The sequence below is a fragment of the Nematolebias whitei genome, chromosome 17 (assembly GCF_014905685.2).
Source record: "Nematolebias whitei isolate Nwh7 chromosome 17, NemWhi1, whole genome shotgun sequence".
NCBI classification, from domain to species: Eukaryota; Metazoa; Chordata; class Actinopteri; order Cyprinodontiformes; family Rivulidae; genus Nematolebias; species Nematolebias whitei.
This window is the reverse complement of record NC_056514.1, coordinates 36,399,361-36,412,187: the sequence shown is the minus strand read 5'-3', so window position 1 is coordinate 36,412,187 and position 12,827 is coordinate 36,399,361. Positions and strand designations below refer to the sequence as shown.

General features: G+C 39.4%; 2 protein-coding genes across 2 annotated transcripts in view; both read left to right on the top strand.

The window, feature by feature from the left end:
* Positions 1-2,594: 2,594 nt before the first annotated feature.
* Positions 2,595-3,338, top strand: gngt2b (guanine nucleotide binding protein (G protein), gamma transducing activity polypeptide 2b). The gene is made up of 3 exons (XM_037691206.1): positions 2,595-2,725; positions 2,830-2,918; positions 3,034-3,338. Exons 2-3 carry the CDS (start codon positions 2,835-2,837, stop codon positions 3,160-3,162), a joined length of 213 nt encoding a protein of 70 aa, XP_037547134.1. The 5' UTR covers positions 2,595-2,725; positions 2,830-2,834; the 3' UTR covers positions 3,163-3,338.
* Positions 3,339-8,945: 5,607 nt separating this feature from the next.
* si:ch1073-13h15.3 (inactive all-trans-retinol 13,14-reductase) overlaps positions 8,946-12,827 on the top strand; it is an 11,036-nt gene continuing 7,154 nt past the window's right edge. Inside the window, exons 1-2 of the mRNA XM_037691203.1 lie at positions 8,946-9,129; positions 10,790-10,972. Coding sequence (XP_037547131.1) covers positions 8,973-9,129; positions 10,790-10,972 — 340 coding nt within the window. The 5' untranslated portion in view covers positions 8,946-8,972. The remainder of the gene's footprint in view (positions 9,130-10,789; positions 10,973-12,827) is intronic.

Sequence of the window (12,827 nt, the reverse complement as noted above, 5' to 3'; positions counted from 1 at the left end):
TATGATAAAAACTAAATCAAAAGCAAGTGACTTGAAAAAATTAGGAATGGGAATGATGGTTTGATAAAACTACTGATGCTGGGAGATTTATAAAGCAAATTTAATCTATTTTGTGTTAACCTCTAAACAGTGGCAAGTACAATTTTACTGTAACGTGCTTCATAAGTAGCTTTCTTTTCTATTACATTTTTATACAATAAAAATAAAATACATTTTTTTATATAATAATAAAAAAAAAAATTATATTAAGAGCCATAATGATGACTTCACACTACTTTTTCCAATTTAAGCAGCCATTCAATTAACAAGTTATTTAATAGTTTTCATTCTTGTGGAAGTTTATTAATTTATCAGAAGCTGTAAAGAGAATCACAAGCACTTCAGTGACAACAGGGCATTATTTTTTGTTGTTAAATAGACACTTTTAAGTAATAAAATGTGTTCAGCGACGCTCACCTCTGTTAATCCACGGTGACGTGTCTCAGGGTTAATCTTGAGCGCTAACCCAGATCCTGAAAACAGCTTAGTGAGAGTCCTGCAGGAGGTTGAGCTTTGGATCAGTGGACTCTCATCTCCCACATGAAACGTCAAACAGGTGATGGGAACAGAACTGGGTTTTTGATAAGTTTGAATGACCTGAAATCATAAAAACTCAAGTTTATATCAATGTCAATCTGCAGGCAGTCATTTGTGAGAAAGGCAGGACAAAATAAAAATACATTTGTAGGTACAAACATTTTTAATTTCTCCACCAATCTAAATAGCCCACTGAAATTATATTATCAGCATTATTTATTCTAAAGACATGAAGTAGATCAGATAAATGACCAGATTTATTTCAATTTGACTCCTGCTGAAATGATGATTAAACACAGACCTCTGTTAGTTTTTTGTGCGTATGGTTTTTTTTCTGCTGTTGCGTGTGCTCATGAGCAAAATATCTCAAACCGGTTGACAGATTTAAATGAAACTCTCAGAAAGTAATCACTGAAAACACATCTATTCTATTTAGAGTCGATGCAATCCAAGATGGCCACTACAGCTACAAACACTTAGTACACATAAAACTTCCTCCATTTATCAAAGATAGAGCTGAAGTTTAGTGTTGTAGTAGCTGAAAGTTATACAACACTCCGACCGCTACACGTTGCAGGACGTTTTTGTTGAAACATTATGTGTCAATTAACAGAACCACTCGTGGAGCTCTGGACAGATTTTAATCAAACTCTCAGAGTGTAAACACTGGGTGTACTGTACGTCTATCTCAACTTTTGGAAACATCCCAATTCAAGATGAACGCAGCTAATCAACCTAAGCCAAAACAGACTCCTGTCATGTGCAGAAATATTCAGATGACTCTGCAGTGGTCGGGTGTATCAGAGATGCTGAGTACTGGGTGGACCGCTTTGTGGCACGGTGTGGAAACAATCATCTCATCTTGAATGTGAACAAAACAAAGGAGATGATTGTAGATTTCAGGAGAAACAGGAACAGGTCCAACAGTATTTCCATCATGGGAGAAGAAGTGGAGGTGGTGGAGAAGTATAAATAACTTGGGGTTCACCTGGACAACACACTGGACTGGAAATGCAACAGTGAAGCGTCTACAAGAAGGGACAGAGCAGACTGTACTTCTTGAGGAAGCTGAAGTCCTTCAACGTTTGCAGCAAGATGCTGCAGATCTTCTATAAGTCTGTTGCAGAGAGCGCCGTCTCTTCTGCCATCATCTGCTGGGGGAGCAGCACCAGCAGAGCAAGTGAACTTAAAAAGATCAACAAGCTCATAAAGAAGGCTGGATCAGTTCTGGGGACTCCTCTAGAACCTCTGGAGATGACTGTTCAAAGAAGGTCAAGGTGTCTTTATTGTCATTCACGCCACATGTGGTGCATATGGTGGAACGAAACTACGTACACAGGGTCCCAGTTACATCCAACAAAAATACAAATTACAAAGAAAAACAGTAATAAGATCTAAGATATGAACCAAGAAATACGCTAAACTAAGAATACACTAATCACTACTAGTACGAAACAATGCACCAAACAGCAGCACGAACATGAGTCTGTGTGAGCAGATGAGGACGAATGAACACAGCAACATGAAATAAATCAGCAGCATGAGATCAGCAGCACATTATAGACAACACTCAGCATCCTCTTCATCAGACTGTCATACAACAACAGAGTGTCTTCAGAGGCTACTTCAGATCCGCTGTAGGACAGACCGCTACACGAGATCCTTCCTGCCCACAGCCATCAGCATCTAGAACAACTCTTTAATGATGATGAGTTTCAACATTTAATTTCCCTCTGGGATTAATAAAGTATTCTTGAATTGAATTGAATTGGCCAACACAAAAATGGATTAAACTCATGTAAAGTTTGGAGTGTTGATAGCAAACAGTCATCCCCAACACATTCTGTCACCGACACATCTTTGAATCTTTTATGTTTTTGTGCCACGGTGATCGTTTCACTGCCTGTGCACAGATTGGTAGATTCTGCTTCCTGTTGGGGAGATAAACTCCCTGATTGTTTAATCCCATCACAGGGGATTGGTGACATCAGGCGCAATCCGGTGGCGACCTCAGCCAAAAGCCCCGGCAGCGGGGATCAGCTGGGATGAGGAGCAGTGGGACGGCACAGATCTGTCAGAGGAGGAGAAGCCAGGTGAGAGGAAGATACGCCAGATCTCTCTGATCGTTGGGGGTCCCGCCATTCAACAGGTAAAACCGCTGATTTTAGGCATTTGTCTTTACTGGATTGGTTTAAAATTTTAAAAATCTACTCGTTATCGTTGAGGATTTGTTTTATATTTTGGCTCCTACAGCCAGGATGGCTCGGGATATGTCAGATAAAGAAATCCTGAAAATGGAGCTGGACCAGTTGAAAAAAGAAGTGAGCACACCAAGAACACCAGTGAGTGAACAGTCTTTCTTTTACGTAGACTTGGTTTCCATTAAAGCAGACTTTAGCTGGATCGTAAACTGTCCTGCAGACGTTGAAGCGATTTCTTTGCCCTCCTCTGAAACAGGTGAGTGCAAACTGCACGGAAACTATCTCTTTTGTTGAAGGACTGTCACCAAACGACCCGCTGATCAAGGGCGTCCCAGATGACAAGAACCCCTACAAGGGAGACAAAGGAGGCTGTATATTAACATAGCACAAAGAGAAAGTCTCACGTTTGTTTTTTATTGTACCAGAGCTGCTCGTTACATCCTTGCAGAGCTCTTGTGGATTAAATAAATTAAAACGGAGATGTGTAATAAAAGCATCACTACTCAAAGACTGTGTGTTTGTGTGTGTTAAGCTGTAAATAAATACAAATAGATGTTCAAACCTGACGTGTCTGCTTTCATTACTGATTTTCAGCTGGTTTTTAACTGATCGGTTTGTAAAGACAAGGTGAAAAATGACGAGGAGTTTAATCTTCATGGGATTTGCTGGTCTGCTCCTTTAAGCTCCGTTCTGCAGCTTGAGCTCTCCATCCAATTATAAAATCACTTTGCAGCCAATCAACTAAACTTCTGCAGCATTTGGATCAGGACTCGTGTTAAACGTGCAGCTTTTTAACGGCGTTTTCAAATAAAATCCAGAAGAATGATCAGAGAAACTCAAAAACACACATTTAAATAAAATTAATTCAAATTTGTAGATGCGAGGAAAGATAATTAACTTTGCTCTAATGAAGAAATCATCCTTACTGAATGAAATGGTAGATTTTATCATTGTATGGATGAAATAAAAGAGTGCACGTGGTGAAACTGGTTACTTATTAAACATATTTCATTGAATTAATTTTTAAAATAGAGCATGGACAGGTGGCAAATTAAATCTGTCGTTTTATAATCTAAACCAAAGAAAGAATAATAAATGTGAAAGTGTTCATAAGAGCTTTATTAAAGGTGTAAAGAGATAAAACAGAGCTCATCATGGCTTAGAAGACAGAAAAGTTTGAAATAATAAAAACACACGTGACAAAAAAAATCAAAATATCTTCTGGTTATGATTTTTGAACCATTTTATATTTACAAAGCCTGGTCCTGTTTGTGATAAAATAAAAGTCTCGTTAAAGGAAATGTAAGAATTTTTGTTTTTGTCTTGATTCACTTTTTGTTATCGTTAAAACCTTTGATTACTGGATCTTTATTTTGTGGATTTAAACGATAAAAATGAAATAAATGCAGGATTTTTCTTAAGCACCTTGCAGAAAAAAAAAGAGAAAAGCTCATGTGTAAAAGAATAATATTAGTGCTTTAGCTGTTTTTATTAAACTATATATATATATATGTATATATATATATATATATATATATGTATATATATATATACACACATACTATATTGCCAAAAGTATACACGTACAAGTATACACTATTTGAGCAAATGATGGGAAATGTCAATGAACAAACATGTTTATTTTAGGTCAATATCTATTAAATTAAACTAATAAAATATAGTGCCTTTAATGTACCCAATGTATTAAAGACACATTAACTATTGTTATGAGAAATATATTGAGTGGACTTTGTTTTTATACGTCATGGTGTGCTTTTATTTTAATCCGGTCCATGATTTTGCAATGAGTAGCTTTAAATGTGCAGAAATGGGCGAAAATTTCAGGATTTAGCTTAAATTTTATTAAAGATGTAAACATTTGACATAAATGTTCAAAACGTTACTAAAACCGTCTTTTTCCATCTGCGTAATATCGCTGAAATTTGAAACATCTGATCTAAAAATTGTGCAGAAAAACTGGTTCATGCATTTTTCATGTCTAGACTGAACAATCGCAATGGTTTGTTAATTATTTTACAAATATGTTTTGACATTCTGTCAGTGTCAGAAATTGTTCAACAAGTTTTTAATTTTTTTTTATTTTTACAAAGCAAGAGGGAAAAAAAACAAGAGTTAAAAGTATTTTGACATTTTTTTCTGGTGGGAAAGTTATAATTATATAGGAAGTTGGAGAACTTTAAGACTTTTCTCACAGCAGCCACTTTGAGCAGTAAAATACTAACAAGCTGACATCAGTAATAATCATCATGGAGTCATCATTTTAACGCACATGTTTTTTTTTTGCAGGCAAAATAATTTAGTTTAATTAATTTAATAGTTAATTTAGTTTGTTTTGTTTTATGTCTCTCTGCAGATGTTGCAGCTCAAAGTCAAGATAAAAAAATGGAAATTGTACAACCGTCGTGTAAAGTCCATGCAAAGACACAAAACCGTGATAATGGGCTAAGAAATCTCTGCCATAATGAAGATAACACAACATGAAATGTAATAAAGGTTGCCGTCATCCCTTCAGGAGATATACATCTGTAGATACAACGGGACTGGTTATGCAAGTGCTCATGTCGTCTAAAGTTTTACAGTTGTCGTTTCCTGGATCCTAAAGGACAAAAACTCCGTTTGTCTCACCTGAGTATTCAATCAGCTGCAGGCTCGTAAAGACATGAAGCAGGACACTTAAAGAGCTGTCATAAGCAAATTATCTTAATTGCCTTATCAGATAAGAGACGTTTCATGGTGCATTTATGATGTGGATTAAAGGTGATTCCATAATAATAACCAGGCTCATCAACATTTGGTAAATTCTAGTTGTGTTACTGGGCCCATTTAAACTGTGATGGATCAGAAAGTGACAAACCGTCACCTTATAGTTTGACCTAAACCATCTTGAATGGTTTCCTTGGTTCTGGGGTTGCATTTCCTCTTGCGTCAATGTCCTGGGAGGGTGGCTACAGCCTCATGAACGCTGCGTGTTTAATTATTTCAGCAGCTGTGGTCAGAGGAACTTAAAGCTGCTCAGAGACGGTCTTGTAGTGTTTATATCCTTCATTCTGAGCTCCTCAGACCGTTCTGGCCTTCACACCGTTCAGCATGGCTCACAGCACGTAATCCAAGCTTGTTGGTTTCCTTTAAATTAGGGATGCACAAGCTTGGATTTTTGGCCGATATCCGATATGTTAAAACATATTTGACTGATAACCGATAACCGATACCCGATACCCGATACCAATACAGATATATATGTTTTTTCCTAGACCTACTTACAGAGACTACATAGTTTTATCTGCTGTTGAATTAAAATACATTATTCTGCAGGTCCTTGTCAGTTTGGCTACCAAATGTAAATGTGAAAACAGGGACTGAAAATGATGCAACACTTCAACTTGGGTAATCTTTAATGTCAAATGTATTCATGACATTTACTCTAACACAATAACACTCGAACAGTACAAATTTGTAAATTTTCACCAATCTAAACTCAACCTGTTCACAAGCGACAAGTGAAAAATGCATAAGTAGTAGTGCATTAATATATATATTTCACAGCTTCTTAAATTAAAAATTAACTTAAAACCGAAGCCTTTTATATCGGTGAGTTTTTTTTTATGGAATGGCTGATGTCCGATATTTAACTTTATCACTAATATCGGCCGATATTGATACTATGCCGATAATATCGTGCATCCCTACTTTAAATAGTCAAAATAGCCAATCTGTGACACTATCCATCCATCCATCCATCCATCCATTTTCTTTACCCGCTTATTCCATTTTGGGTCACGGGGGTCGCTGGTGCCCATGTCCAGCAATCACTGTGCGAGGGGCGGGGTACACCCTGGACGGGTCGCAAGTCCATCACAGGGACACATAGAGACAAACGAGACAAACAACCATTCACTCTCTCACTCACACCTAGGGACAATTTAGAGTTACCAATCAGCCTAACATGCATGTTTTTGGTCTGTGGGAGGAAACCGGAGTACCTGGAGAAAACCCACGCATGCACAGAGAGAACATGCAAACTCCACCCAGAAAGGCCCCTGGACCGGGGTTTGAACCAAGGACCTGCTCGCTGAGAGGCAGCAGCTCTACCAGTTGCACCACCGTGCTGCCCTCTGTGACACTAATTAGGGTCAAATAGTTTGAAACATGACTATGAAGCAAATATGTGTCTCGAAGCACATCAGCACCTCCAAATCTGAGGCCTGAACTGGAAAAGGGTGGATTGCTCTCTTCTGGTTGAGGGTGAGGTTCTGCCTCAAGTGAAGGAGGTCCAAGTATCTCTGGGTTTTGTTCACGAGTGAGGGAAGAATGGAGCGTGAGATTGACAGACGGATTGGTGCAGCGTCTGCAATATTGTGGACTCTGTACCGGTCCGTTGTGGTGAAGAGGGAGCTGAGCTGTAAGGCGAAGTTCTCTGTTTACTGGTCAGTCTACGTTCCCACCCTCACCTATGGTCACAAGCTCTGGGTAGTGACCATAAGAATGAGATCATGGATACAGGTGGTTGAAATGAGTCTCCTCTACAGGGTAGCTGGACTCTCCCTTAGAGATAGGGTGAGAAGTTCGGTTATCTGGGAGAGACTCGGAGTAGAACTGCTGCTCCTCCACATCGAGAGGAGCCAGTTGAGGTGGTTCTGGTAAGGATGCTTCCTGGGCGCCTCCTTAGGGAGGTGCTTCGAGTATGTCCGACTGGGAGGAGACCCCAGGGAAGACCCAGGACACGGAGAGACTACGTCTCTTGGTTGGCCTGGGAACACCTCGGAGTCCTTCCAGAAGAGCTGGAAGAGGTGGCTGTGGAAAGAGATGTCTGGACCTCCCTGCTCAAGCTGCTGCCCCCACGACCCGACTTCAGAACAAGCAGAGGATAACGGATGGATGGATGGATGGATGGCATGAACCTGCACAGAACAAGCCGATTACGGTCTTAGGTCATGATTGCAGTTTTATAGATCAAACATCTCCTGAGTGCAGCTACAGCGTGCGCTCCCAGGACATCATTACCTGCAGTGTTCCCTCAGTGAGGACTGAACTAGGCAAAACTGCCTTCTCCTACTCCGCTCCCGTTTCCTGGAATATCTGGCAAAAGATCTGAAGCTCTGGACCTTGACCTCTCCAAGTGGCTTCAAACATCTGTCGAGTACAACCAATGCAGACATGTTCCTGTTTTTAGTTTTCTACACCGCCTTATAATCTAGCTGTTTTTTGTTAGGTTTTTTTTTTATGCTGCTTTTTCCTGTTGACTGTCCTTTTGGTTGCCATTTTATTTTAATTTGTAAAAAAAAAATAAAAAAAAAAAAAATATTATAATTATTTATTATAAATATAAATATATAAATATATATATATATATATATATATATTTGTATGCCTCTTATGATTGTCTATTGTTGTCGTCGTTATCCACCGTTGTCATCACTCTTTGTTAAGAAATCAGGTCCCTCTTGTAAATGAGTCCCTGAGGCTCAATGGGATTAACCTGTATGAATAAAGGTTGAATGAATGAATAGATATTAAAGCACATTTTTTAAATCTGTATTCAGATGAGACATCATGCGCTGCAAGTTAAGACAGGAGTTGAGTGAAGACACCTGGGCAAAATGACAACGAGGAACAGGTGAGAGTGGGCCGGGCTGCAGCAAAGAAGCTCAGAAAACATGAACTGACACGAATGAAATGAATCCAAAAACAACAAACACCAAAAAAAACCCTAAGAGGACACGGATCCTGACAGAAATGAAACGCATTTCAGCTGTTCACATCAGAGGAGGGTCAATACGAGCTAAACTTCAGCTGCGTTCCAAGCTGCGGTAACGACTCCTCAGATCTTGTGACGGGCCTTTCACAGTCTAACAGCAGTTTAGTAAAAAAACAAATAATCTTTTATAAACCATGTGCAAATGGCGTCAGTATTGGTGGCGATACAAACAAGCAAACTCACTGTGCTTCACGGAATTTGTGCAGCAATAATCGTCCGTTCCGTCATCACGAGAAAAGTGGGTGTTAAACGTTTTTATCTTTACTGCTCTTTATAACAGAAAGTGTTGCATATCAATGTCACGGTCAACCTAAGCAGACCTTTGGCACAGCGGCTCAATAAAAAGGAGCGTTGTGAGAGCCAGGACCATCACAGCTGAACGCACCCTGCCACAGAAACACAGATTCAGATTTTTGAAAATGTGGCTCCTGATCGTCCTGTTCTTGTTGGTTGTTTGGGCTGTCGGCACCTACAGGTACTTGTTTGGGGTAGCAAGTCCTTTCTCTCTGGAGTCAGTGAGGCCTCCAGAACCTCGAGAATTTGACCAGAAGAAGAGGGACAAAGTCATCAAGCAAGGTAAAGTCCATGTGAATGAAATGCTTGCATGAAGCAGAAATTATTTGCATCTGCTTATCGTTATTTTATTGCATGGCTTCAGACTATTTGCAAAATTTAAAGCGAGACAATAGGAAAGAACTTGCGACCTGTCCAGGTGCACCCCGCCTCTCGCACGGTGATAACTGGACATGGGCACCAGTGGACCCCACGGCCCAAAAAAGAAGTGGGTAAAGATAATGGATGGATGGATGGACAATAGGAAAGATTATTTTTTATTTTTAAATGCAGCTGTTGCCACAAAAATTAACTTCGTAAGGATCTACGCTGAAAACAAACATTTTAACTTACAAAGTGTATAAAAAGATTTTAAAAAGTCAAATCTGCTGCCTGTGGCTCGTTAGGGTCACCATAGTAACCACACACCAGTGTGTGTCACTCCCTGAGAGCAAATTTAAGAAAAGCAGACAAAACAGAACGAACGGGGAAAACTATAAACACTTCCATCCATCCATTATCTTTACCCGCTTCTTCTTAGGGTCACTGGTGTCCATGTCCACCCATCACTGTGTGAGAGGTGGGGACACCCTGGACAGGTCTTCAGTCCATCACAGAGACAAACGAGACAAACAACCATTCACTCTCACACTTAGGGACAATTTAGAGTTACCAGTCAGTCTAACATACATGTTTTTGGTCTGCGGGAGAAAACCGGAGCACCCGGGAAAATACCCACACATGCACGGAGAGAACATGCAAACTCCACCCAGAAAGGTCCCCAAGTTGGGATTTGAACCTGCAACATTTTTGCTGAGAGGCAACAGTTATACCAACTAATCCACCGTGCTGCCTAAATTATAAACCACATGTTAAAAATGTTTGACCGTAACCCGAGGAGCAAGAAGTCTCCGATGGCGACATATGTGAATTTCTTTGTTTCTAGTTTTATATTTGAAATGAACGTTAAAACAGCCCCTCACTTTTATCTTTACAGACAACTTTTTGAGATTAAATAGAACAGAAGTCAGTGGAAACGTGGGTGAGCACTGTCTGCCCTTTGGGGAGATCTGAGAAAAAAACAATTCCTATAAAAATGAAAAATTCCTACAGTTTTGAAGTATACTTCGTATACATACTAAAAACGTTGTCACTATAATTTGTTAAATATATTGATAAAAAACGTCACTCAAGCAGTCATTTAACGTTCCTAAACTAGATTGTTTCTGGTTATTTATTTATGTATTAATTTCTTATAGACATGACTGACAGGTGATTTTCTTTTCCTCAATTAAAGCTACAATTTCCTGTCTTGTACATTTCCAAGCAGGCCTAAAGAAAATGCATTTCCATGCAACTATCTTTGTACAAATACATTTTTTACTATCTGTTTGCCCTGCCATAAATGCAGTTGGGGCATGTTGGCAATTTCTTTTTTATGCGCTTTATCTAAATTAGATCACAATGTAAGTTGTGATATCTTAATCTACATTTACTGCAGACAGGAGGACGTATATCTGTGGTTTTGTTCAGGGTTTATGGACCAGAAAGGTGGACTGCAACCTTCAGACCGTTGTATAATTTATTTACAGTGTGGTACACATTAATGTTAATGTTTTAATAGCATCACAGCTTTATGATGAAGCACAGTGGATACAATCACATTAATCGTGTTGCTGTACAGGTTTCAGTGTTGACAAAGTGCCCCAGGACCTGGATGTGATTGTGATCGGCAGTGGAATCGGTGGCCTGACGGCTGGAGCCACGCTGGCCAAAGCAGGAAAGAAAGTCCTGGTTCTGGAACAGCACGAGCAGGCCGGAGGCTGCTGCCACACTTACACAGAGAAAGGCTTCGAGTTTGATGTCGGTAAGAAAACATTTCCAACAGGATGTCGGAGCAGGGGTCAGCAACATGCGGCTCTGGGGCCACATTGTCCCTCTGCAGCAGCTCTTTCAAGCTTTGACCAAAACCAACATAAAACTGAATTTCATTTGTCGTTACACAAACAACAAAAATGGTTAGTTTTAGCAGTTTTCTTGTAATTTCTCTTGCAAAGATGTGAATACTAGTACTAAAACAAGGAGTAAAACATATTCACTTTAACTTTATGCTTTACTTCTTCAAAGGATTTTTCCACCATTAAATAATTACATGTTCTTTTATTAAAAAAAAAAGAATTCTTTACAAGAATCTGTTTTTTGTCTTAATATAAAAATATCAATCAATGTTAAAAATCATTTAACTATAGTTTTGTCAGGCACAGTAGTCCCTCACTACTTCACGGTTTGTTTATCGCGGACTTGCTCTCTCGCGGTTTTTCAAAATAAGATTGGGCATGACACACAGTTGGCTGATTGATGGACGAGCCGCACGATCGGCATGAAATTTTTATTTAAAATAAATCATTTTAAAATTATTTAGCACCTGCTAGTCCACACTGCAGGATAAACTTCCTGCTGCAGCTGATCAGCTGTTCTCCGTGCAGAGCGGAGAAGTGGGCGTGGCCAAGAGCGCTTGCAGGTGGAAAGAGCAGAGGAGGCAGGGAGCTGAAATCATGACATTCGGTGCTCTTTTAGAGAGTTTACAGTTTAGAAACATTGTTTAGAATATTGCAAGAGTGTGGGAAGGGTTGAAAAGGCCTTAATATATATGTATAAAAGTAAACAACTTACCACTTGTACTACTATTCCTACTTCGTGGTTTATCACTTATCGCAGGTCTTCAGGGTATGGATCCCTGTGATAAACGAGGGACTACTGTAATGCCTACTGGCCAGGAAAGCCCCCGCCGACAAACTTGAAGTGGTCCATCTGCCACCAGTTGATAACCATAGTTGCAGCAGTTTGTTGCGGCTCCGGACACTTAATTTTGAGAGCAAAGAAGCAGAAACGACTCCTTTGATCATAAAGGTTGCAGACCTCTGCGTTCCCGTTTATTTATGCACCGATTTACATAGTGGGTTTGCTTAACCTTTGATAATCACTCCATGTTTTATTGTCATCTGAAGTTGTCTTTACCCAATTTAAAACCTAATAAAACCAGTTGATTTTTAAAAAACATGTCCTTATATGCAATGGTTTAATTGTAGCAGCATTTTTTTTTTCCTTTTCCACCAGGCATGTATCATTAAACTAATATGATTCTTGCAATAATTTAAAGCTAGTTTGTTGGTTAAACTGTTTTTACAAGAGATTTTTTTTTCCTCTCATTCTTTTATTTTCTTTTACCTGCTTTTCACAAGATGTCTCTCCGGTAGTCACTGCGTCAGAGGACGTGTAGCCCCTGGACAGGTCTACAGTCCATCACAGGGACACATGGGGACAAACGAGACAAACAACCATTCACCCTCTCACTCACAGTTAGGGACATTACAGTTACAAATCAGCCTAACATGCACGTTTTGGTCTGTGGGAGGGAACCGGAGTACACGGAGAAAACACATACATGTTCGGAGAGAACATGCAAACTCCACACAAAGGCCAGGAGGTGAACCTGCAACCTTCACGCTTTGTGGTGACGGCTCTAACCACTGCTCCACCCTTACGTCCCAGTTAATACGCACAACCTCAGTTATTATTAAACGTGTCACCAGTGTGCTAAACGGCAAAGAGAAAGTTACTTATTTTAAACAACAACAACAACAACAACAACAACAACAACAACAACAACAACAACAACAACTATATATATATATATATATATATATATATATATATATATA

What these genes read in the sequence shown, in the direction of transcription:
- gngt2b (XM_037691206.1), top strand. Translation starts at nt 2,835, where the DNA reads ATGGCTCGGGATATGTCAGATAAAGAAATCCTGAAAATGGAGCTGGAC. An exon ending in TGAGCACACCAAGAACACCA is followed by an intron (nt 2,919 to 3,033) that starts GTGAGTGAACAG and finishes CCTCTGAAACAG; the next exon opens with GTGAGTGCAAACTGCACGGA.